General features: G+C 35.8%; 3 protein-coding genes, 1 long non-coding RNA gene and 1 other non-coding gene across 7 annotated transcripts; 2 read left to right on the top strand and 3 right to left on the bottom strand.

The window, feature by feature from the left end:
* The first annotated feature begins 287 nt into the window (after positions 1 to 287).
* On the top strand, positions 288 to 6,318 carry LOC110639229 (probable methyltransferase PMT5). 3 transcript variants are annotated; one of them, XR_009144369.1, is made up of 10 exons: positions 295 to 681; positions 1,143 to 2,057; positions 2,167 to 2,302; positions 2,547 to 2,787; positions 2,976 to 3,201; positions 3,420 to 3,582; positions 3,951 to 4,252; positions 4,348 to 4,480; positions 4,998 to 5,201; positions 5,815 to 6,318. XR_009144369.1 is itself a non-coding variant. In XM_058137181.1 (10 exons), the coding sequence occupies exons 2-9, from the start codon at positions 1,546 to 1,548 to the stop codon at positions 5,145 to 5,147; spliced, it is 1,863 nt and encodes a 620-aa protein (XP_057993164.1). In that variant the 5' UTR covers positions 295 to 681; positions 1,143 to 1,545; the 3' UTR covers positions 5,148 to 5,183; positions 5,815 to 6,318. The 3 variants fall into 3 exon arrangements, 2 of the variants coding, with proteins under 2 accessions (XP_057993168.1, XP_057993164.1); XM_058137181.1 differs by having other exon boundaries at positions 4,998 to 5,183; XM_058137185.1 differs by lacking the exons at positions 4,348 to 4,480; positions 4,998 to 5,201; positions 5,815 to 6,318 and having other exon boundaries at positions 288 to 681; positions 3,420 to 3,584; positions 3,949 to 4,201.
* A 1,605-nt stretch (positions 6,319 to 7,923) lies between these two features.
* On the bottom strand, positions 7,924 to 7,996 carry TRNAA-UGC (transfer RNA alanine (anticodon UGC)). Its single transcript has one exon. It is a non-coding gene; the product is annotated as a tRNA-Ala (tRNA).
* A 257-nt stretch (positions 7,997 to 8,253) lies between these two features.
* LOC110639230 (14-3-3-like protein GF14 iota) lies at positions 8,254 to 10,108 on the top strand. The gene is made up of 7 exons (XM_021790090.2): positions 8,254 to 8,342; positions 8,426 to 8,732; positions 8,962 to 9,049; positions 9,135 to 9,244; positions 9,353 to 9,501; positions 9,623 to 9,669; positions 9,755 to 10,108. The coding sequence occupies exons 1-7, from the start codon at positions 8,270 to 8,272 to the stop codon at positions 9,764 to 9,766; spliced, it is 786 nt and encodes a 261-aa protein (XP_021645782.2). The 5' UTR covers positions 8,254 to 8,269; the 3' UTR covers positions 9,767 to 10,108.
* A 1,515-nt stretch (positions 10,109 to 11,623) lies between these two features.
* LOC110639227 (uncharacterized) lies at positions 11,624 to 13,945 on the bottom strand. Its single transcript, XM_021790085.2, has 5 exons — positions 13,634 to 13,945; positions 13,458 to 13,530; positions 12,667 to 12,718; positions 12,484 to 12,553; positions 11,624 to 12,098 (listed from the first exon to the last, which is right to left on the bottom strand). Exons 1-5 carry the CDS (start codon positions 13,736 to 13,738, stop codon positions 12,015 to 12,017), a joined length of 384 nt encoding a protein of 127 aa, XP_021645777.2. The 5' UTR covers positions 13,739 to 13,945; the 3' UTR covers positions 11,624 to 12,014.
* Positions 13,946 to 15,942: 1,997 nt separating this feature from the next.
* Positions 15,943 to 18,098, bottom strand: LOC131170607 (uncharacterized). Its single transcript, XR_009141400.1, has 4 exons — positions 17,395 to 18,098; positions 16,952 to 17,328; positions 16,536 to 16,830; positions 15,943 to 16,430 (listed from the first exon to the last, which is right to left on the bottom strand). It is a non-coding gene; the product is annotated as an uncharacterized LOC131170607 (long non-coding RNA).
* Positions 18,099 to 24,525: the final 6,427 nt, after the last annotated feature.

Here is a 24,525-nt window from a genome sequence, read left to right as displayed (position 1 = left end):
ATTTGAGGGCAAAATTAAACAAAACCCGTTAAAGATAACTTGTGGGTCAATTTAATGGGTTTAGAATTGCCTTGTTTAGTTTAGTGGGGCAAGCTGTTTGGCATTTAAGAAAGTAGAAAACTTCAAACAACACAGAAGTTATGATGCGACATTATTTGGGAGGTTCATGCGCGTGAAATATTAACCTCCATTTGGCACCAAAAATCTAATACTCAAAGATGCATACAGTTCAATTTAACTAATAATATATAGAATTAGCAAGAAAGATAAAATCACAAGCATTACCACACCATCTGTCCTTCCAGCACGTCCAAACGGATAATTACCTTTTTACAAGGATTGATTGGCGTAGAGTATTTGATAAAGCAAGAAATATAATAAAATTAATAAGTGCACAACACTGTAAAATTACAAATATTCTCTCCTTCCTCTTCTTCCGAGGCCTACAGAAGCCTTAATTAATCTTTTTTTTTTTTTTTTTTCCTGTGTTGAACAGCCGAAGATGATTCGTGATTTGGTTTCCTAACCATTTAGATCTCATCACTGATTTTTATACCATTCTTTATTGTATCGCACAAATAAATTTCAACCCGATATAATTGGACGCTCTCTAAAATGGTTCTCTCTATCTCTCTCTTGTGATCTTTCTCTGAATCTCTCGTCTTCAACGAGCCAAAACTGGTATTTACCCTCCACAAAACCCTAAATCGTTTCCATTTTTGTTGGGTTTATCTCAATTTTGGTAAACAATGTGATGTTATAAATGGTTAGATTTTTATCTGTATATAATTTTGATTTGATCTCATTTCTGGGTTTTTCTTTTCGAGATCTGGATTGCTGTGGGAATGGAAAGTCATGCATTTAATTTTTTTTTGTTTTTCTTTTGAGAATTGTAGTTTAAATTTTATAAAGTGAAAAGAGGATTTGGAATCCTCTGCAGAGCTGTTTTTCTTTTCTTTTATTTTCTTTCTTTCTTTTTTTTTTTTTTTTTTTTTGGAAACTCAATTGGCTGTGAGATTCTCTTTTACCTTTTGGTTTTCTTGGTAAATAGCCAAACAGACTGTTGGAGACTCAAAATTTTGTGATATCGATCTTTTTGTATTCTTTATTTATTTTGTTTGCTTCTTTGACTTTTCTTGCAGGTTGATCTGATTGGTTAGGTAATCCAGACTGGTTTGGCTTTTAATCAGTTGTGTTCAATTCTCTACATTTGAGACACTGAAGGGTGATTGGAAATTGTAATTCTTCTGCTTAGCTGAATTGTGTGGATTGTTGATTCATAATTAGGATTGCAATTCAGGTGCCTGGGCCTCAGTTTGATGCTTGTTATATAGTGAACTTAAGGATTTTTTATAATGTGAGTACTGATTGGTATGATCTCTCTGTGAAAGATCTCCAGGAAGTTGTTTTCAATGCTTGTAGGAATTGTGCGGATTCATGGTAACATATATAGAAGCTTATATGTTATGATAGGTTATGGTTTTCACTGTTCTTGGAGGTTTAGTTTGACATTGGTTATTTAGTGGATTCTGAAACAATTTGGACATGAGAAGCCCCTGGTTTAATAAACCATCTGTAGTTTTCGGCCCTAGACCGCCGCATAGTTGGTTGCTGTTGTGCCTTATTTGTGTGCTTGTACTAATCGCTATCTTAGGATCCACATCTTCAAGTGCATTTGATTCTGTAACTAACACTCCGGTTCCTGACATTTATTCAAACTATAGAAGGTTAAAGGAGCAAGCTGCAGTTGATTATTTGGAGCTGAGAACCCTCTCGTCAGGAGCTAGCCGGCAAAAAGAACTGGGACTTTGTGGCAGAGAAAGAGAAAATTATGTGCCCTGTTATAATGTTTCAGCAAATTTGTTGGCTGGGTTTAAAGATGGTGAGGAGTTTGATAGGCATTGTGAAATGTCAAGACCAAGACCACGGTGTTTGGTTCGCCCTCCAAAGGACTATAAGATCCCCTTAAGGTGGCCAGCTGGTAGGGATGTGATATGGAGTAATAATGTGAAGCTTACCAAGGATCAGTTTCTTTCATCTGGAAGCATGACCAAAAGGTAATTCTTTTTTGTTAATCTTATGTGGTTTAATCAGTATTAAACTTGCCATTGCTTGTAGTATTGATTTAATTATTTGGGGTTATATTTCTAATAACACATTGTGCAGGTTGATGTTACTGGAAGAGAATCAAATTGCTTTTCACTCAGAAGACGGATTGATTTTTGATGGTGTCAAAGATTATTCTCGCCAGATTGCAGAGATGATAGGTTTAGGAAGTGACTCTGAATTTCTTCAAGCTGGTGTAAGTCTTCTTGACATTTTATAGTTGCTTGTGGGGCAATGATTTTATGAATATTAGCATTTGTTCAATAGAATGGTTAATAGTTTTCTATAGTTTCATGATAAAGTTTATGGTTAGATAGTCAGGATGCCATATGGTTAGATAGTCAGGATGCCATATGGTCTACCCTTTTCTATGTTCTGAATGGAATTATGAGCATATGGATATCTGTTTATAGTTTCTCATCTGCTTATGATAATTATAGGTGCAAACTGTGCTAGATATTGGTTGTGGATTTGGCAGCTTTGGAGCTCATTTAGTGTCACTGAAGTTAATGGTGGTTTGTATTGCGGTATATGAAGCAACTGGCAGTCAAGTTCAGCTAGCCCTTGAGAGAGGTCTTCCAGCAATTATTGGCAATTTCATCTCACGGCAGCTTCCATATCCATCATTGTCATTTGACATGGTTCATTGTGCTCAATGTGGCATTAATTGGGATGAAAAAGGTACCTATATTTGTTTTGGCATATTTTCTTCTAATTATTGGATAGCTTCATTTTAGGTTTTCTGCAAAATTATTTTATGAAAAAAGGTTGTCTGTACTTTGGTATGTGAAATTGTTAAATTTAAGGGGTAATACTTTTTTTCTTGAAATCACTCGCATTTTCTTTCTAAGAGTGGCTTGTTAAAACAGATGGCATGTTCCTTATTGAAGTTGATCGAGTTCTCAAGCCTGGAGGTTACTTTGTTTTAACCTCACCAGTAAGCAAGCCACATGGGAGCTCCTTGAACTCAAGGAGGAGAAACACAATGACACTTATAGAAGAATTAACTGAAAAAATATGTTGGACTTTTCTGGCCCAGCAGGAAGAGACTTTCGTATGGCAGAAAACTGTTCATGTCAATTGCTATAAATCTCGGTGAGGATGTTAATTATATAGTGCAGTCTTCCCTAAATTGTTTATTATTTTCATACATTATCAGGCGAGTTCTGATTTTTAGCAAGAACACTTGAATTTATAGAGCTTCCTTGCCTCCCCCCCCTCCTCCTTTTTTTTTCACTCTCTCACTTTAAAACTCTTAGGCAATGCATGCTAATGTTCTTGTCTTTTCTTTTCCCTCCCTTTTTTTACTATAGTAAGCAGGATACTCCACCACTATGCAATGATGGTCCTGATAATTCACCATATTATCAACCTCTTGTGGCATGTATAACTGGAACCACCAGCAAACACTGGATTCCCATTCAGAACAAGTCTTCGGGTTTCCATTTGAGCTCAGCTGAGCTTCAAGTTCATGGAAAGTATTGTTTTAAACACATTTATCTATTGCCTTTATTTATGTATTTATTTTCTTTTCCATATTTATTTATTTCTGTTTCTGTGCAACTTATTTTCCGGTCATCATGACATTTATCAGATTAAGTCATTACCCAGTTATTGTTTCTATCCAAGTGGCCTAGGACACAAAATTAGAGAAAGCTCTATCCTCAAGTATTTCACTAGAAGCGTTTGCTATCTGGACTCATACCTGCAGTCTTATGCTTGCAAGCCTAAGACTATTGCTGTTGCACCAAGCAATGGCCATATAACATTTATTTAAAATCCTTCTGTTATTTATTGAACACATTAGTTGTCTAGTTTATTGATTCATTTTTGGCCTTGCAGGAGTTCAGCCTGAAGATTTCTTTGAAGACTTGCAATTTTGGGGATCAGCTCTGAGAAACTATTGGTCTTTGCTTACACCCTTAATTTTCTCTGACCATCCTAAGAGGCCAGGGGATGAAGATCCATTACCTCCATATAACATGATACGTAATGTGATGGACATGAATGCTCATTATGGGGGTTTAAATGCTGCATTTCTGGAGGGAAAAAAATCAGTGTGGGTGATGAATGTTGTACCTGTTTGGGCTCGTAACACACTTCCTCTCATACTTGACCGAGGTTTTGCTGGTGTTTTGCATGATTGGTAAGTGTCATTAGAAGAAAGAAAATTATTTTATTAGTGTTTTAGGAAATAGATTAATTGAAAAAAATGAAATTGTTTTATCTGTTGGTATATAGGTGTGAACCCTTCCCTACATACCCCCGTACATATGACATGCTTCATGCAAATGGGCTTCTCTCACATCTCAGTTCAGAGAGGTGCAGCATGATGGACTTGCTTTTAGAGATGGATCGAATTCTACGACCTGAGGTACTTTTCACTATATTCTTGACATTTCTTCCTTGCCTAAACTTGAGTGATTTGTGCAGTATCCTATAAGGTTGCTCACTTTCTATTTTATGTTGAAAGTGCCTCTCAGAACTCCATGTGGATTGTGCTCCAGTTTTATATGCTACCTTTATTGATGACATATCAGCAAGTTCAAATTCTTAATTTTATAGAATTCCATCTACACAGAAACAAATTAGAACCTAATGCATGGCATAATTAGGCCCAATGTAGGTCTTAGTAGGATGTAGGAGCAAGAATCCTATTGCTAACAGAAACCTAGGAAGCAAGTTGTACTTTTATGCTTCGAAATTTATAACTGGTGAACAAAATGGTCAATTGATTTTTCTTTTTTTTTTACCTAGTCAAACCAAAAGGTAGACCTCATCTTCATATAGGTGTGCATTGGTGCCATTCCTCTGTATCCAGCATTTCTTGTCCTTTTTCTCCTTAAGTTACTTCCTCTGCAACATTTTTATGCAACTAGTTTGTTTGGCAGGGATGGATTGTTCTTTCTGATAAATTAGGCGCCATTGAGATGGCACGGGCACTCGCTACACAGATAAACTGGGAAGCGAGGGTGATCGACTTGCAGAATGGCAGCGACCAGCGGCTACTTGTTTGCCAGAAACCATTTGTGAGAAAATGATTGATCTAGCATCAGGGGTCTCACAATTTCTGAAATGTACAGTCTTTAGCTCTGGTAATTCCTATTATCTGCCTATAGAACTGTTAAATATAACCTTTGGGTAAGGATTTGTATTTTAATTAGGTTATAAACTTCACCATTTACTCTCATAAGAGTCATATTTTTAATTATGAGTCTTAGCTTGGTTGATATCTGCATGAATTGGAGTTTGGGTTAGGTTTTTGACGTGCATGTACTTACTAATTAGTCATTTCTTACTGGATTTGTGTTGGATGCTCTCCTTGCAATATTTTATGCCTTTAGCAACAACAAAACACCTAAAGTAATTTGTACAGCAATATTTTCCTTCACGTTAGTAGCATATTTGAACTGTAACTCGTGACCCTTGAGTTTGTGCCACATGCGGCAACAAGTCTTTTGTCCTAAATAACCCGAAATATGTTGATTCAATGATTTTAGACCCTTACAATGACTACGACTTACAGCCTTTCAAGATAGTTGAGCCTCTACAAGCAAACCCATATACAAAAGTCCTACTAAAGTTCATTTCATTTCAGCACATTATGGATGAAAACTTCATTGGAGGCTAACTTATGTTCTGTATTTTTCCATCATAAAGTGAATGGTTGTACTTTAAAGTTGACTTTGACGTTCTTGTCAACGGCAGGTCATGAATATTTTTGATAGCATCATTATGCGGCTCGACCACTTAAACCCAGAGAAGCTGTAGAGTAGAAGGGAGGCTGGCTGGCTGCACAAGTAGCTGGAAAGCATGCAATTTTTGTCAAAGCATTTGTAGTAATTCATTCATCATTTTTTTTTCAACACAAAATTCTTTTGAGTGTTATTTTTCTGTCCTTTTTCTTTTTTTAAATATCAGACGTAATTACTGTGTTGAACAATCACTACTGTCGAGGATGAACTGAACTGACAGACGATGAAATGATAGTTACACAATGTTCTCTCTCGGTTTGGACTCGGGATCTTTATATATTGGAAGTTGAAGGGGGGTTTTTTTTAAATTTTATTGTTTCAGCTGTACTGTTTAGAAGGTTAGGTCTAAAGCTTTTCAAGTGAATATGTTTATACAGTGGAAAATTCTGTATCTGAACTCAGCATTCTCTTCTATGCTTTTCTTTCTTATGTAGTGAAAGTGATTCTTTTTTTTTTTCCCCCGACTATGCTTGTCTCATCTTCCACATGTTTTTTTTTTATTATTTAAAAAAAAAGAATAAAAAAATGGATAAAAGAACTCCTGGCCGCATGCAAGGAATGTAAAATATGTCTGGTCGGTGATCATTAAGTTCCCTCGTTTAGGAAGTGTTCTTTTCTCTTTATTTATAAATAAGATTTCACTGACAATAATTCAATGAGTAATTTAGACCCTCAAGAATTAGTACTGTGACTCTCTTTAGTTTAAAGAAAACAGGTATTTGTGGTTTAATTTTATTTGACATTATTATTTTCATTTAAATTAACTGCGCTGATGCCACCTTATTAGATTTTTACTGAGCTTGAGCTCAGATTTGAAGCTTGGCTCATTAGATTTTAAGTAATTGTTGTGTGATGTTTATGATATTATGCATCTTTGCTGGATTTGGAAAACACCATACGCAAATAAATGTTTGCAGGTGGCGACTCATAAACAATATGTAGGTTGTAATTAATAAGCCTGTAAATTGCCTTTCATATCATAGACAAATAGTCATTTTACCCCTTCTCCTTTCAAAATAGGATGTTAAAATCAAAAGGGAAATGATTGATTGCTCTTGTTTATACAACTTCATATCATTATATTTGCAGGCAGAGTCTGAACCTATTGATAAAACTGTCAATGATGTATTCAATCTGCTCTCCACCATAGTTTTGGGTACGGTTCTGTGTTGCTTGAGGGCCCTTTGGGTTGTTTTATCTTCAAGGGGTGTGTTTATAGTGGGGATCATTGTCTCCTAGTTATTTGACTCCTTGCGCTTTGTTCGACTTCATTGCCTGCTTGGGAACAACTTAGGGTCTGTTTTATATTACTGTTGATAAAATCACTTTTTAAAATATACTAATTAGAGAGCATTAAAAAATAATTTAAAATTAAATATGATAAATTTTAGTCATAAGAATATTAAAATAATAAAATAATTTTTCTCAAATTATTTTTTTAACAGTATCTAAAATGATATTTTTATTCAGAAAAATAATTTTAACTCTCTAAACGCAATGTCAAATAAGCAATTAATTGCAATCTGGAAGTGAGGAGAGCGGCATTGGCTCTCACATGTTCGAATCCACCTATCGGATTAAGCAAAAATTAGGGTTTAGTTAAGTTGGGCCTTAGGCCTTTATTTTGGTTTGATTTAGCTGTGAGAGCATGTTGGGGCCCTTTTTTGTACATCTAGACCTTGGTTTACCTAGTGGGTTTATCTTCAGCAACTGTGTAATTAGAGTAAACTAGGTGGGGTGTTGAGTTTGACCCTATTTAGTTCTACCACTCATGTTGTAATGGGCCTTAGGCCGTGTGAAGTGAACTTATTACAGATTTGGAGGAAGAATTCGCGGGCAAGAGGAGAGTTTAGAGTGGAGTTTGGAGTGTTTTGCTGTTGGCAAAGAATGGTGCAGACTTGGAGAAGGTGATCTGGGCTAACAAGGGATGGTGAGGGAGGCTGCGGCTGATTTAACTCGGTTGTTTACAGGCGCAGGTGATGGTGGTGACAATGGAGTCGAGGACGTCTAATGACTACGAGAGATCCATTGTATTTTATGAAAAAGGAAAAGATATGGGATATGCAGATGCAGGGGATCGAACCCTGTACCTCTCGCATGCAAAGCGAGCGCTCTACCATTTGAGCTACATCCCCTGATTATGCTGGTTAAGATATATATTTTATTTATTTATATTTTGAGAAGAACATAAAATTTACAAAAACAGCGGATCATCGTAATAATAATTAACGAAATGCGCGCTTTTCCCCTCTCAAAGTTGAAAGAGAAGCAACGGTCCAGATCTGGTCTTCCTCCTCCTCCTCCTCCCGCGCCTCTCCCTTATATTTATTTAATCCTTCTCCCCTTTCCTCGCTTTTCACATCTCTCTCTCTCTCTCTCTCTCACATCTTCTCTCTCAATTCTCAACCATGTCCGCCGATAAGGAGCGAGACACTCATGTTTACATGGCCAAGCTCGCCGAACAGGCCGAGCGTTACGAAGGTATTCTCTATTTCTTATCCATTCATTCTTGTCTATAATTTCAGAATATTCTCAAACTTCCAATTTCATTAATGATGAATCAGAAATGGTTGAGTGTATGAAAAAAATTGCAAGGCTTGATTGTGAGCTCACTGTGGAGGAGAGGAACCTCCTCTCTGTGGGTTACAAGAATGTGATTGGTGCTAGGAGAGCTTCTTGGCGCATTATGTCCTCCATTGAACAGAAGGAAGAGATTAAAGGAAATGAAAACAATGTTAAACTGATTAAGGGTTACCGCCAGAAGGTAGAAGAGGAACTCTCTGGCATTTGCAATGACATTCTTTCCATCATAGACAAGCATCTCATCCCTTCTTCCACCTCTGGGGAAGCTACTGTTTTCTACTACAAGATGTGAGTAAAGTCTGTATTTAAATCTGCTTTGTTAATCATTGGCTACAATTATGAAAATTTTGTGAATAATTGAATACACACATAGATGCAAGATTGTTAAATTACATGTTATTTATTAGGCTCTTACTTCTGAAGATAATTTTGTCAAAGCTCATTGGCATTATTCTTGTAGGGACTTTAAGGCTCTTGTTTTTTTTAAATTATTGTGTCAATGCTTTCATGAATTCAGGAAGGGTGACTACTATCGTTATCTGGCTGAGTTCAAGAATGATCAGGAAAGGAAGGAGGCCGCTGATCAGTCACTCAAGGGTTATGAGGCATGTTTCCCTTTGATTTTTCTGATACAGATATCTTGTGTGAATTGATTTATTGAAGTGCAATCCTGTTGCTGTTTCTATTTAGGCTGCTTCTACCAATGCAAGCACAGACCTTCCTTCAACTCACCCAATTCGTCTTGGCCTTGCACTTAATTTCTCTGTTTTCTACTATGAGATCATGAATTCTCCCGAAAGGTAGTAGATTAATAATCTCTGATGTAATCTGTTCAAGGTTAATTGAATTGCTAGATAATTTGTTGCATTAACAATGATGAATGAGTCTTTTGGTGTCATAACTTGCAGGGCTTGCCATTTGGCCAAACAAGCTTTTGATGAGGCCATTGCTGAGTTGGACACCTTGAGTGAGGAATCATATAAGGACAGCACTCTTATTATGCAGTTATTGAGAGATAACCTCACTCTCTGGACTTCTGACTTGCCTGAAGATGGAGGTAAAGTTTAAACTCAACAAGAAACTCACCTGTATTAGTTTGTATGGTTATTATTAGGAATTTCTTTAGTTAAATTTCAGTTAATTTGTACTTTTTTCTAAGATAATTTGCATCCATATAGGTGAGGATAACTTAAAGAGTGAAGAATCCAAGCCTGCAGAAGGAGAGGTGAGTTCTTACATAAATTCCTGTGAATGAACCGAATTCAAGTTTTTTTTCTCCACAGTGCCATTAAAATCTAGTCCCTTTGCAGAGCCAGCATTGACAAAATTGAGAATCCTGCACATGGCAAAGGCAGGCTAGATTAATTTGCAGAAGTGGCTTCTTTTTATTAGCTTTTCTTGCGAGGGGATTGAATTGGATCAAATGAAGTAGACAGTCCATGAAGTGATGGTGTTTTTGTGGTCTACCAAAGTCTGATGATAGATAGATCAATTGCTTTTCCATTTTTCCTTTTCTTTGTTCTACTTTCTTCTCTTGTATTTTTGTTATTTTTCACCATTTTAAAACAAATTTCTACTTTTGTTTTCCTTGCTTTACTCTTATTAAATATTCTTCTATGTATAGACCTTATATCAAAATGATGAGCATTTTCATTATGACTTCACTATCATACTTTCCCCCTAAATTTCTTCCTGCCGCAGTGCCACTCCATTTGTCGTTTAAAGCAATTCACTTAACAGCCAGCTGACCAAATGAGGGCTTTCTTGTTCATCCATTTATCAAGACTAGCAGTTGCATTGCTAGAGGTAACATGATGAGTTTAGTTGGGACAAATTCAAACTTTCTCTAGAGTTTTATACGTTTTTACGATTTGAATTATAATAATTTGGTTTTTTTTTTCAAAGATATAATACTTTGGTACTTCAGTAATAAAAATTAGTACAATTCAAACTTTTTGATATCTGAAATTATTCCCTTATAATAATAATCTCTCCTTGTTTAGAAATTATAATTTTACAAGAATTCAAGACTTTTTTTTGTTAATTCTCATATTTAATAAATGAATTCAATTTTTTTTAATTTAAAATAAATTTTATTTTAAAAAAAATAAATAAAAAAATATAATCAAATTCTTTTTTTATAAATGATTTATTTTAGTTTAGATTTGCAAATCACCTTGAAAATTTTGATGCATCGAAAAATCAAGAATAATGTGTTCTTATTATTGCTCCCTTGTTGGCCTCAGCCTGTCCTAGTACTAGAGTGGTTTCACCCTAAAATTGTTTTTAGTGTGTTTGAACTTTTTTTTTAAAAAATAACCAAATAAGCATTTGTTCCAAAAAAGGACTTTTGTATTGTGGTTAAACTTGAGGGAAGAGAAATTTGGAGGACTGCTACAGAGAGGGGAAGGTTAAATGCTAATTGCTACAGAAATGGCCTCCAATGGAAAGGCCTCAACTCTTCAGAGCCTTCTCCATTGTTACTCTCTTACAAGAAAATAAGGGGGAAAAAAAACCTGAAGCTGAAGCTGAAATTCTAAACCTCGTTGGTTCTGTAATCATTGCCTATGGCTCTTTTCAATCTTCCAATGCAAAACCAAATCAAAAATGTTAAACCCCAATCTTCACAATATGTACGCGAAAAGTTCCCAACTAAATTTGGGCCAATCTACAACTTACATCTAAATCTTATTTGAGTCCCTATAGTTAGTTTGGGTCCAATAGGACCTCGAATTAAAAAAATTTTATCAAGTCCAAGTGCAAACTGGGGTAAATGGCGATCACAATCTAATGTAGGGATCCCAAAATAAATAAAATATTATACTTTTTTTTTTTGAAAAAAATAAAATATTACTTGAAATGTTAAATTAAAAAAAAAAAAAGCGCCAAATTTAGGCGTAAGCCTCTAAATATTACCTAATAACTTTACTTCTCCCATACTATGCTTACTGAATACTGACCATGAGATGGACTTCCATTTCGATTTTTCTTGTCTAGCCTCGTTCATGGTGGACCAAGAGTGGACCCCACATGAACTGGGTCAGCAGGTCTAGGCCATTCAACAGGAGTTGTTAAATACAAAGTAGATATTTGACTAAAACGAGTCCTTTACATTGGAAAAGAATCAAAACTAGTGGCTTCCATTTTCATCCACTCCTGAGAAAAGACAACAGAAGAAATATTCTGGAATTAGTTTATTATAAAAGTAACGCTAAAGGGACCTCATTTTCCTCTCCATCCGAGGATTTAATGTCCTTGCACATCAGTCAATGATGCAAACCCCACAAAGTAGTAGCAATTTATGACTTACGATGTTCAGACAACCTAGTTAACTGTAAGCACTATAGCTCCTCTCTATTTGTATTTACAAATTTTTCTTCCCAAATAAGAAAGTGGAAAGTCACGTAACAGCCACAATTGAGAAGGATCATGACCAGAATATTAAAAATTCGGAGATTCTAAGCAATATGTACCTCCTCTCAAAGCTTGCCCCTTTGTTTTGTTAACATTTGGGAACATAACCAGGACCAAGTAAATCTAGAAATGAACACATGCCAAAACTGCAAGCTATTACTCTTCCTTAACAAAATAACTTTGAGGCAACGTAAAATCTTCTTCATGACCCAGGATTTCTGATTCTTCATCATCTGGTTTCTGAAAAAAAAAAAAAAAAAAAAAATCAATAAATACACTACTCTCCTAAAAAAATAGAGATGATATTCAAAATGCAAAAGTATAACATATGGTAATTGTAATTCTAGTTTTTTAAAGGCCCTATTGTTTGGTGCAATTCTATGAGTTTTGGACGAGCAACCACAAAGGTGCATGCTCAAATCTGTTGAGAACAACCATTTCATACAAAAATATAGAAAGGAACTTCCCACACTCAGTCCAAAACTTTGATCTATGAGATACTTATTGATTGCTTCCTAATATTGAGTGATCAATAACATTTACTACATCCATCATCTAACCACATAGACATTTTTTTTACTGACAAGAACATAAAGGGAAAAATATACTCAAGTCTGTAAAATACCAGCATTTCTATGTTGTAGAAACGGTCCAGCAACTGCAAAACCTCATCAGGCGAAAACTGCCGATCAAAGCTGTGATGAAATCATCAAGGTATTAACAATATTTGATAGAAACAGTAGTTTCAGCAAAATCTTTACTTCAAAACCCAGAAGTGAAATGGAAACAGAGTTCTGAGGCAAACAACCTTCTACGCAGAAATTCCATAAGACCATAAAGAACAAAGTGGCGATGCATGCCTGCATGAAAAGAATCCATTTGGTGATTATCAAATATTTTAATAGAATGATTATAAACCCTAGAAGTTTATAGAATTTTATGATAGAAATGAGCTGCAGTAAAAGTCTGCCACCTTGGACAGACGTTAAAAAGATTTAATACTCGAGAAATCACCAAATGCTTCTGGATAAATAACGAAAAATAAGCATTAACTGAACTCATTCTGTACTATTCTAAAAAATAATGCAGGAAAGCTTTAAATGGAACCTGTTTTTAAATGGAACCTGAAAGGCATTTAGACAAATAAATGCAGACCTTAGAACTAATTAACTGATGAGTGATGCTTAAGACCACATTCAGCCACTCAACTAAAATTGCTTGTGGACATATTATGGAGACTAAAATGAGTAATACAATTGATAAACCAAAACCAAAAAGCAAAACCTCAGCCCTAGTAAATCCAGCTCTAGTCAATCGAGCTTCCCAATTTGTCTCTCCTTTAAAAAAGAAATAACAATTCTACAGATAAAAAAGTTCTAAAATATGGGTTTTCTTGACATATTGTATCTCAATTTTCCAATGAAAAAAATTCCATTGCACTAGTTGCCAGCTATGAATTTTCTTCACAATTACCAAGATAACATAGGTTTTGTTTTGAATTTTTAGGGTATTCAATATACCAAATTCGATTCATCAAGCAAACTGATACCGTCGACATGTAAATAAAAGTAAAACTTTGAGGATTCTAAAAGAACCTGCCTCGTAGTTTAACCAGAGGATAAATTTCAAGAGCTTCTAATAGCCTGAGCTCCAATTCAACCTGTGATTGCTCCTAATTACCCAAAACAAAACCAAAATCTGTTAATCCAATAAAAAACGCAAAAAAAAAAACAAAAATCTGTACAAAACACAGAGAGAATTAGAGAGAGAGAGACCTTAGGTAGAGAAGAAGCAGAAGAAGGAGGAGCTTTACAAGGAGAATGTACGGACATGCCATCCTGTTCCTCTTCTCTCTCTTTGTCATCACCAGCAACCTCCATTTTCAGGCCTGTTTGGATATTTCTCTCCGGAAAAAAAGGCCAAATCTTGACGCTGTTCGCGTTTAAATTTCTTTCTGTAACTTTAGGAATTGGAAACTGGAAAATGGAAAGCGTTTTCCGTTTTTCTTCGGTAAGGCCTAAGGGTTTAGCTTTTGATCCCAAAAGAGACTTCGAGGCGACGTTGGTGCTATGTTTGGGCCTATTGGGCTTCACAGTAGGTCTGCCCAGCGGATTGGTCCCAATTGATTTTAATCTCTATAATTGAGCGATGAGATCGAATTATAAGGGTTTTCAATTTATTATTATTTTTAAATTTATATTTAATTTTTATTATTTTTAACACAATTAACTCTAACTCGAACTTAAGATTTCACCGCACTTGAGACTATATATATATATATAAAATAATTTTTATACAACATATATATTAAAATATATTAAAAATGTTACAAGATAATAAAAGCAAATAAATTGATGAGAGAGGAAGCAAGCTTTTAAACATAATTTAAATCAAAAAATAAATTAATATAAATATTTAAAATTTTAATGTAATTAAATTTTATTATTTATATAAATAAAATAATTTTAAATGTGTAAATCATTATTACACATGCTTTAAATTTTAGTGCAATTAAATAGTTGATTATATATTAATTTATTAAATTTATAAAATAATTAATTTTTATGTATTTATATTATTAAAAGTAACTTTAAAATAAAAACTTATTATTGTTTACACTAAAAATAATTTAATCAGCTCATTAATTATTTTAGGCCCATGACTAATTAAATTAAATTTTTATAAAATTAATTTAATTAATTTTATTATATTAATTTAATTATGAGGGTTGAATTAAATAATTAGATATTATTCTTGATAGTTATCAAAAAGAAGTTATAAGGAGTTAACCAAAATATAGGAAGTTACTAAATCATGGACAAGTTATCAGCGGTTAAGAAACAGGTGTGGAATTACAGAAATAGCCTGGACATGCAACATGAAACAATTGCTGGTTCTGAAATCTTCACAGGATCAGTCAGGTGCCATTATAAAAATATGCTTTGCTATGTAACATTCAAGACTCACCTACTTAATCAATCAATCAATAACAATAGATTTTAACAGTCTATTTATTTTTAATTTTATTTGTCATTTTATTTTTCCAGCTTTACATTTATTTTTCAAGTCTTGTACTTAAATTTCCAGTAATCAATACAATTTTCTCTTACTTTAATTATTCATTTAAAGTGAGATTTGATGAAACTACGTTCAATCTAGTCAGGTTCATACACAAGTTCAGAATTCCTTAGATTATCACAACCGACCAGGGGACTATGTTTACTAGGTAGGACATGAGAGACTTTGTAGAAGATTATGGTATAAAACTTCTCACTTCAACTCCATACTTTTTTCAAGCCAACGGATAAGCAAAAGCATCTAACAAAACCTTGATAGGTATCTTGGAAAAGATGATTGAGGAGAAGGGAGTGGCATCGGATACTGTCAGAGAACCTATGGGCGTACAGAACCTCCAGCAGAGATGCAACAAAACTGAGCCATTTTACCCTAACCTATGGGCATGATGCTGTCTTTCCCATGGAGGTAACAGTTCTCTCACTTCGGGTGGCAAGATAGAACAACTTGAGTCCAGGAGAATACACAGAGTCAATGGCTATGGAGTTAGAAGAATTAGATGAAGTTCGCATATAGGCCTTTAAACATATGGCCACACAAAAGAAAAAGGTTTTAAGGATTTACAAAAAAAAGATCTAAAGATAGAACTTTCAGAAAGGTGACTTGGCTTGAAAAACTATGCTGCTAATAAGTGCCAAGGACAAAAAATTTGGCAAATGGTCTTTGACTTGGGAAGGACCCTTCCGAGTACACTGGGTACTTAGAGGAAATGCATATTAGTTGGCTAGCCTTGTAGGGAAGCCACACAAAAAAATCAATTAACAGTAAGTACTTGAAAAAATATTTTCCCACTATGTGGGAAATGCAAGAGTAGCCAAAGGAGGAAAGCTAAGGCCGAACCTACGACCCCACCTGGCCGAACCTGTGGCCCGACCTGGCCAACCCCATGGCTTTCTTTAAGATTATTGTAAGCACTAGAATACATAAAGTCAACATATGGTAATGTTTTCGAGGTATTCACACATGTAAAGTTAAAACAGCTATGTAAAAGAGGGCCTGTCGACCACTGATATAAATGTGGCTAAATGTTCATAAAAAACTGTCAAACAACTGTCATATAATATACTTTACTACATCCCATAAAAGCATGAATCTCAAATTAGATCTAAAATAGGGACAAAAGAGCTGTTTGGATAAATGACCAATGGTTGCTGCCGGAAGAAAGGAAGTTGAGGCACCTACGACTACTCTGAATCTAAAGCTCCATCTGAGGAAGTGCCGCCTTCAGAAGTTTGCCTTCAGCATCTATCTTCCTGACACTTTGGGTGTAGTCAACTTGTATCTCTGCAACCTGATCCAACAGTGAGGCCTCTGGGCCTTTACCTGGGCAATCTTAGCCAATAGCTTAAGTAACCACTTATCCAATGCAGTAATCTCCTCTTTTTTCTTTTGAGCCAAGCTCACCTGAAATTGGCCTGATCCACCAGCAAGCGAAGACTACTCTTCTAAGACAAAAACTCTTAAATCTCCTTCGTTAGAGATTCAGCTATCTTCATCCTATACAAGTGCTCAAGAACAAATCAAACAGCTAAGCTTGGAAGTCACAAAACTACCCAGATGGCTTAGAAGCTGCTAAAGTAGAAAGAAAAGATAATATCATACCTTGCCGATCCCCAAAAAGGCCACCAATCTCTAAAGTGAGCAGAAGCCTCAGTCTTTTCTTGGCCGCATTAACAACAGATGCCAAGGGTCTAAGGGGAGAACTGGTAGAATCAACGTTAAGATTGATGAAGAAAGAGAGATCCAGGGATGACAAGGGATCAGGTATAGTATGAAAACTGATTAGTGGAGATACAGGAGTAGCTAGTGCAACAATAGCATCAGGCTCATCAGTCGGTACTGAGGTAGAAGTAGTGGTAGGGTCAATAGAAGTCATTACGACCTGAGGATTTGGTACCTGCATGAAAAGTGGAAGTTAGTGCAGTGAGATGGAATAGTAATGCATACAGGGTGAAGTCACAAACCACAGAAAGAGAAGTAAACTGCACATCATCTATAGAATTAGCCTATTTTACTACCTCAATGTCATCTCTCTGATCAAGGGTAGGGGCAGTAATCCTTCCACCATCATTAGAAATAGCATCCTAGGAAGAAGAGATATCCGTGGTGGAAGTGTCCTTAGAAAAATCAACGCAATCAGAGTCCGAGGCAGCAGGAATCACAATGGGATTCAAGGTAGAGGTCTTAGGACCTTTAGTCCTTAGAGTCATATGGCCTAAGTGCCTCGAAATAATGGAGATAGGAAGATCTTTCTTCAATCTAGCAATAGAAGGTGAAGTACTCTGAACCTTAGAACTAAAACATGGTGCAGTGGACTTTACTTTCTTGGCAGGAGGAGAAAGTTGTAAAGGGGCCAACTTTTGCTCATGGACGAGTCGAGAAACAAGTGAAGCACCTATAAAAGACAGCAAGTTAGAAGTGAATACGTATAAAAGAAACAGAAATAAAGTGAAAGAGTTACCTGGTATAATCTGAGCTTTTACAAACTCTTAAAACCTACAAGTCCACCAACTATGGAAGGCAAGAGCAATAAAGGTAGGGGAAGGCACCAAACACAACTGAACTGCACCAAAAACAACTGAACTATCTCATAGAGCCTGGATTCATTGTAAGAGTAGAAAATGATTTGGTCCTGAGGAAAAGAAGCTCTAGTCATATAGACCGGGTTACAGGAAGGTGCGGGTGATGGGATGCCCTAAATCAAACTAAACTGTCAAGACTAGAGAGAAGGCATATACGGCTCTAACCCTAGGTGAGCCACTCCTAGCAGAGTACCAAAGGTAGTGCCAGTATGTGAAGGCCTCACAGTAGTAAAAGAGAACCAAGTGCGAATAGCGGTCTCACTAGAAGGCACATCACTCCAGTTTAACCACTGGTTAACTGAAGTAGAGCAAGATCCTCTGAAGAGTTGAATGGTGTAAAGTCATCATAGCCTCTAAGAGATAGGTTGAGGAAGAACTGTAGCACTTAATCAATACTCCAATCGCAAGCAGTGGACATAACTTAAGACCCAAAGATCTTCATCAAAAGAGCTAGAGGAGAACTTGACAGCTGAGGGAAATAGGAGAAAAGCCACAACTAGACCACCCTAAAACTCCCATTCACTTACTCAAGGGAGCATTGAGAGTCATTTGAGCCAGTGCCTGATAAATGCAGCCAAAAAGCATACTCTTGATGCATACATTTTGCATAGTCATTTAAGTCTAATTTCATAGCCATTTTATTTTATTATTAGTCATTTTTAGCCAATTTCATTAGTTATTTAGTTAGTTTTTCATAGTTGTCAATTTTGCATTAATTTGTAATTTTTATTTTGTTTTGTAGGAAAAATGGTGTTTTTGAAGGACTGAAGAGAATTTTTGCCATTGAGGAGTGACTTCTACAGCCAAAGATGTCAAAAACAAGTTTTCAAGCTGAAATATGCATTGACCAAATTGTGCATAACTTGCCGCATAAGCTATGCAGATCTGCATAAAGAGAAAAATCACTGTTCCAATACCTGCCGAAATGTGCATAAGGAGACTGCATAGCTTATGCACATTCACGCCTCCCTTATGCACTTTCACGGAATTGTGCATAACCTATGCACCAAGTCGTGCAGTTTCGCATAAGTGAACCAGAAACCAGCCGAAAACTACATAAGGGACTGCATGACTTATGCAGTCCACTTATGCAGTCCCATAAAGAGTTCATTAATGAGCTGGCAGAAGATTCCCTCAGAAAATCCCTCCTCAAACACACCATTTTAGGGCTCCATGTCAGAAAATGCTATAAATAGTCCCATTTCCCATTTTAGAAGGGGGAAGACTAAAAAGGAGCAGAAAAAGGAAAGGAAGAGGAGAAAGAGGAGCAGCTGAAGAGACACAATCATTTTCCACACCATTTCCAACCAGATTTGGAGATTTCTTTCTTTTCTTACATTTTTCCTACATTTCTAGTGTTTAGTTTCTTATTTCCTAGCTTACATTAAAGTTTTATTTCCATACAAACTAAGAATATCTTGTAAACATTATGGGTAGTGAGTAGTTTTACTTTGATTCTGGAGTAAGGGATGTAATATTTAATTATTTTTGTGGATTTGAACTGGGTTAGTCCCAATTTAATGAATTTATGAGGTTTAATCCATTTCTTGTGTGCTTATTCACATGCTTAATGAAGGGCCCCATTAAGTTATGTTCTTAATCCTTGGTTGAAGCACCGAAAGGAGAAAACCAAGTGATAGTTAATCAAGAAATTGGACTTAATTAACTTAGATTTAGAAATAGACTAAGGGTTAAGAGGGTTTTAATAGATTGATTAAAGAACCTAATGGGTCTTGATTAATTTTAACTCCACGAAAGTAGGATTAAGTTAATTAAGGCACGTTTTGTCTCACTCGAAAGAGTTTTCAAAGGATTTTAGAATTAATCTCCTTTAAACCCATAAATTTCATGGATTGGGCTAGCTAGGAAAAATCCCAAAATGACTTAAATATGAACCCTTAACTCCAGAATCGTCTTTCATCAATTATTGCTTGGAATTTTACTTTTGAGTGTTTAGTTTAATCTCATTTTATTAATTTTCATTATTATCAAATTTTTTATTTTGTGAATTATTAAATTAGTCATTGTTTAAATTTAGTTTTGCATTTTCATACCTTATGCTTCAAATTCCTAAATTTCTTTTATTAATTTGATTAAAATACAATTTTTAACATATTTTATTTTATATCAAAAATTCAATCATTAACACAACTCCTCGTGGGAACGATATCTTTTTCTGTACTACTTGAACGACCCGTGCACTTGCGGTTGGAACACATCAAGTTTTTGGCGCCGTTGCCGGGGAGTTGTTTGTTTAAGATTGAATTCTTGATTATTTTAGTTATTTATAGTTTTATCTTTGTTATCTTTTCATTTTGTGTTTGTTTGTTCTTTTTCAGGTACCCTTAATCTTTTATGAGAAGAGCTAGAAGCACAAGTGACACATCCTTATTGTTTAATCCTGAAATTGAGAAATTTTGTAAAGCCAACAAGAAAGAAACCAGAAAAAGAAAAGAAGCTTTGAGAGAAACTGAATTAGAAGCAGACATGGCTGATGAAAGAATCAGAATTGGTGGTGGTAATGCTAGAAATAATCGAAACAATGAAAATGCAGCTCATGGTGAAGAAGTTGTAAATGCTAATGTGCCTAAGGGAAGTATGATGGATCACGCATTTCCTCATTTTGATGATTTAAGAGAGAGTATAGCAAGACCAAGAATTGATGCAAATAGTTATAAGATGGATTTTGGAGTACTACAAATGATTCAGAATTCTTAATTCGGAGGTCATCCTTCAGAAAATCCTCATACTCATCTTAAGAAGTTTGTTATGATCTGTGACATGCAAAAGCAACCAGGAGTATCTGATGATGCAGCAAGGCTAAAATTGTTTCCATTCTCTTTGAAAGATAGAGCATTGGATTGGCTTGATTCTTTACCTCACAACTCGATTACAAATTGGGAGCAACTCACTGATGCATTTCTTGCCCAATACTTTCCACCTGGAAAAACTCAAGAGTTGAGGAATCAAATGATTGCTTTTAGACCAAGAGAAGATGAGACTCTTTATGAGTCATGGATGAGATGGAAGGAGTTGGAGAGACAATGTCCACATTATGCCATTCCTAAATGGATGATAAACCAGAATTTTTACACAAATGTCACTCCTGCTATCAGAGGAATCATTGAACCTAAAACAGGAGGGGAATTCATCATTAAGCATGAAGATGAAGCTTATGAGTTGTTAGAGAAAATAGCAAAGAATACTCATCTTTGGAGTAGTCCAAGAGGACCAGCTCCAACTCAAAAGAGGCAAGCTGCTGGAATGTATGAGCTTGATCATTCAACATGATCAATGCCAAATTTGATGCACTCACTAATGTCCTTGCTAAGAAAATGGAGGATTTAAGTATGCTAGTCAGTTCATCATCATGCTCTGGGAATTCTCAACAAGTTACTTATGCAGAAGGAACAATGAGCTGTGGAGTAGATTATCCTTCATATGCTTGGAGGAATCATCCAAATTTTTCATGGGGGAATCAGCAAACTCAAGCTTTAACTCAGAACTTTCCACCACAACAACAAGGGCATCAATACCAACAACCTTGGCAACCACCACCTAGTTTTCAGCAAAAGAATGCAAATCCTGCACCTCTACCAAAACAGCAAGAACAAAGTTCCACCACAGAGGCTTTATTACAACAAATTCTTGCAAATCAAACTAAGCGTGATGAAGAGTTGAGAGAGATGAAAGCAAGGCTGGAACAAATGCAAACACACAATAGGATGCTGGAAAATCAGATTGCACAACAGGCAAGCTCATCAAGTACCAATTCTATGGGGAAACTTACTAGTCAAACAGAAAATCCAAGGGAGCAATGTCATGCCATCACACTGAGGAGTGGTAAAGTAGTGCATACTGAGAAGAGTGAAAAAGTTGAGAAGAGAGAAAATGAGAAAGATGTTGAGAGAGATGAAAAACAAAAGAGTGAAAAAGGGAGTGCAAGAAAAGGTAAAGAGGAGGTTGGAGAAAAAGAAGAGAAATATATACCTCCAGAGCCTTACAAGCCACAGCTTCCCTTTCCATAGAGATTTCAAAAAGCCAAGATTGATTAGCAATTTGGGAAGTTCTTAGAGGTTTTAAAGAAGCTATATATAGATGTGCCTTTTATTGATGCTCTTTCCCAAATGCCTTCTTATGCTAAGTTTTTGAAAGAAATTCTCTCAAATAAAAGAAGACTTGAAGATTATGAGACTGTAGCCTTAATTGAGGAATGCAGTGCTATCCTCCAAAGGAAACTTCCTCCAAAGCTCAAGGATCCAGGGAGTTTTTCAATTCCATGCCACATTGGGGAATCATGTTCTATAAAAGCTTTATGTGATTTAGGGGCTAGTGTAAGCCTTATGCCGCTCTCCATCTATGAGAAGCTCAACATGGGAGATCTTAAGCCGACCCACATTTCTCTTCAATTAGCTGACAGATCAATTAAGTATCCTGAAGGGATTTTGGAGAATGTGCCTCTAAAGGTTGGGAAATTCTACATACCTGTTGACTTTGTCATCTTGGACATGGAAGAGGATTCTAATATCCCAATCATTTTGGGGAGGCCTTTCCTAGCTACAGCTGGTGCTTTGATTGACGTGAAAGGTGAAAAGCTTACTCTCAGAGTCGGAGATGATCATTTAGTCTTCAACATTGGCAATGATAAGAAGAAGCAACATGAAGATGTAGACTCTTGTTTGAGAATTGATATAGTTGATGAGTTAGTAAAAGAGCACTTTAGAAAGAGCTATCCGAAGGCTTCTCTTAAAAGTAGTCTTATCCATAAATGGAGTATCAATGATGAAAATCCAAAAGAGGCTGCATTTGCACAACATTTGAATAGTAATCCACCTTGTCCTATGGCACCAATCTTTCAAGTTGAGCAAGTGGAGAAAAGTGAAGTAAAGCAACCATCTCTCAAAGAAAAAGATGCACCAAAAGTTGTCAAGAAAGAAATGGTCGGATTTTTAGACAAAGCAACAAGGATCTTCTCATGTGATGGAAAGAAAATAAAGTATAGATTCATTGAAGCACCTATTGGGAACAGAGGCAATAAATTCCAATTCCAGCCACCATGAAAAATGACAAAAGTCCAGCTAAGGACTATAAATTAGCGCTCTTGGGAGGCACCCCAAGTTCTTTTATTTTACTTTTGTTGATTTACTTTTATTTACATAGCTTTTGTTTTTATCTTAAATCTCCCCAAATTCAATTTTTGACATTGTTGAATCTTGTCCCTTTTAGATGTATTTCAATGGAGGAAGGCTGGTGAACTGCTGGAGTGATTCTTAACCTGAAAATTTTGTCCTTAAACTCTCCCAAAATTGATTGATTTTTGCTGCATAACCTGTGCAGGTCTGCTACCTGGTTTATGCAGAGAGAAAAAAAAAATGACATTCTGCAGCAAAGAGGGGGGTCTGCAGCAGATGACTTATGTTCTTGGTGAGGTTGGGTGTGTAATTTTTAAGTATTTGTGCTTATCATGTTTATGTGGTGGTAAGGTGGTCATTTTTGTAGTTTTGAGCTTAATTGGATTGTGAGATTCAAGGTGGATATGCTGCATTTTCTTGGCTTAACATGGGGAGTCATTTCTCATTTATGGAAAAATGCAACTTTATGCAAATTTTATTAAGTTTTAATGTGTTAAATATTGATTTGCAGAATTTGAGTCAAAATGGCTTAGTTCACAAAGGCTTTTATGCAGAATTCATTTTTACAAGCTTGTGTGATGTAATTTTGATGGACTTTGTATATATTGATGTGTTTTTTATGACAATTTCTCATGATTTATGCTTCATAGAATTATATTTCTTCATTCTAGGGTATTTTTCACACTTGCAAATCATTTTTAATTGTTCTCTCCATCTTGTTGGATTGTGCATAAGTAACTGCATAGCTTATGCAATCCTGCATAACCACAATTCTTGCCATTTTCACCCCTGTTGCAAACTGCATAAGGAGAGTGCATAGCTTATGCAACTCTGCATAGCCACATTTTTGTCAAATTTCATATCTACCGAAACTTGCATAAGCAGGATGCATAACTTATGCACATTTGTATGACTTCAAATCCTGCATTTTCTCTCTCCACCGAAATCTGCATAAGGGGAGTGCATAACTTATGCACTTCTGCATGACTTCAAATCTTGCATTTTCTCTCTCTGCCGAAATCTGCATAAGGAGAGCGCATAGCTTATGCACTTCCGCATGACCAAAAACTCTGAATTCCAAAACCTGCCGAGAGGTGCATAAGCAGAGCGCATAGCTTATGCACTTCTGCATGACCACACTCCCTAAAAGCCAAAACCTACCGAGACCTGCATAAGGAAAGTGCATGACTTATGCACTTCCGCATGACCTATTTCTCTGAAATCCAAAACAAGCTGAAACTTGCATAAGTTAGCGCATAAGCTATGCACTTTTGCATAATCAGTTTTTCACACTTTTTTATCACCCACCGAAATATGCATAAGAGAGTGCATAAGTTATGCACACTCACTTTTCACTTATGCAGCCTTAACACATGCCCTGTTCAAATCAAAATTTGTTTTCGGCACCATTTTCCCACCTCCACCTCCCTATATTCCTGTTCACTCCTTTTTCCCCCCACGTCAATTTGCAGCACTTTATGGCACTCATGCAGAACCGCACAGCTTATGCACCCTCCTTATGCACCTATTCTGGACAGCACTTTATTCTGCATAACCTATCCAGCTTCTTATGCATCCCCATTATCTCTTGAATTCTCAGCTGCTCTATACCAGGTAACTCTTTCTTTTTGCTCTTAAATTTCACAATTCCTGGTAATTATTATTTGCTTTGAGTTTTGATAATGCACTGCTTGAGACATTGAGGACAATGTCTAATTTTGAGTTTGGGGGTGCACATTTTGATTTTTGCTACATTTTACATTTTTCATACATTTTTCACATTTTGAGTATAGAAGCATCTCATCCCATTCCATTTACATATATTGTAAATATTTTACATATACATCCATACATACATATACATTACACATTTACACA

This window comes from Hevea brasiliensis, chromosome 2 (assembly GCF_030052815.1).
Source record: "Hevea brasiliensis isolate MT/VB/25A 57/8 chromosome 2, ASM3005281v1, whole genome shotgun sequence".
Lineage (NCBI taxonomy): Eukaryota > Viridiplantae > Streptophyta > Magnoliopsida > Malpighiales > Euphorbiaceae > Hevea > Hevea brasiliensis.
Note: the sequence above shows the minus strand (reverse complement) of the source record. Positions and strands in the feature narration are given on the sequence as shown.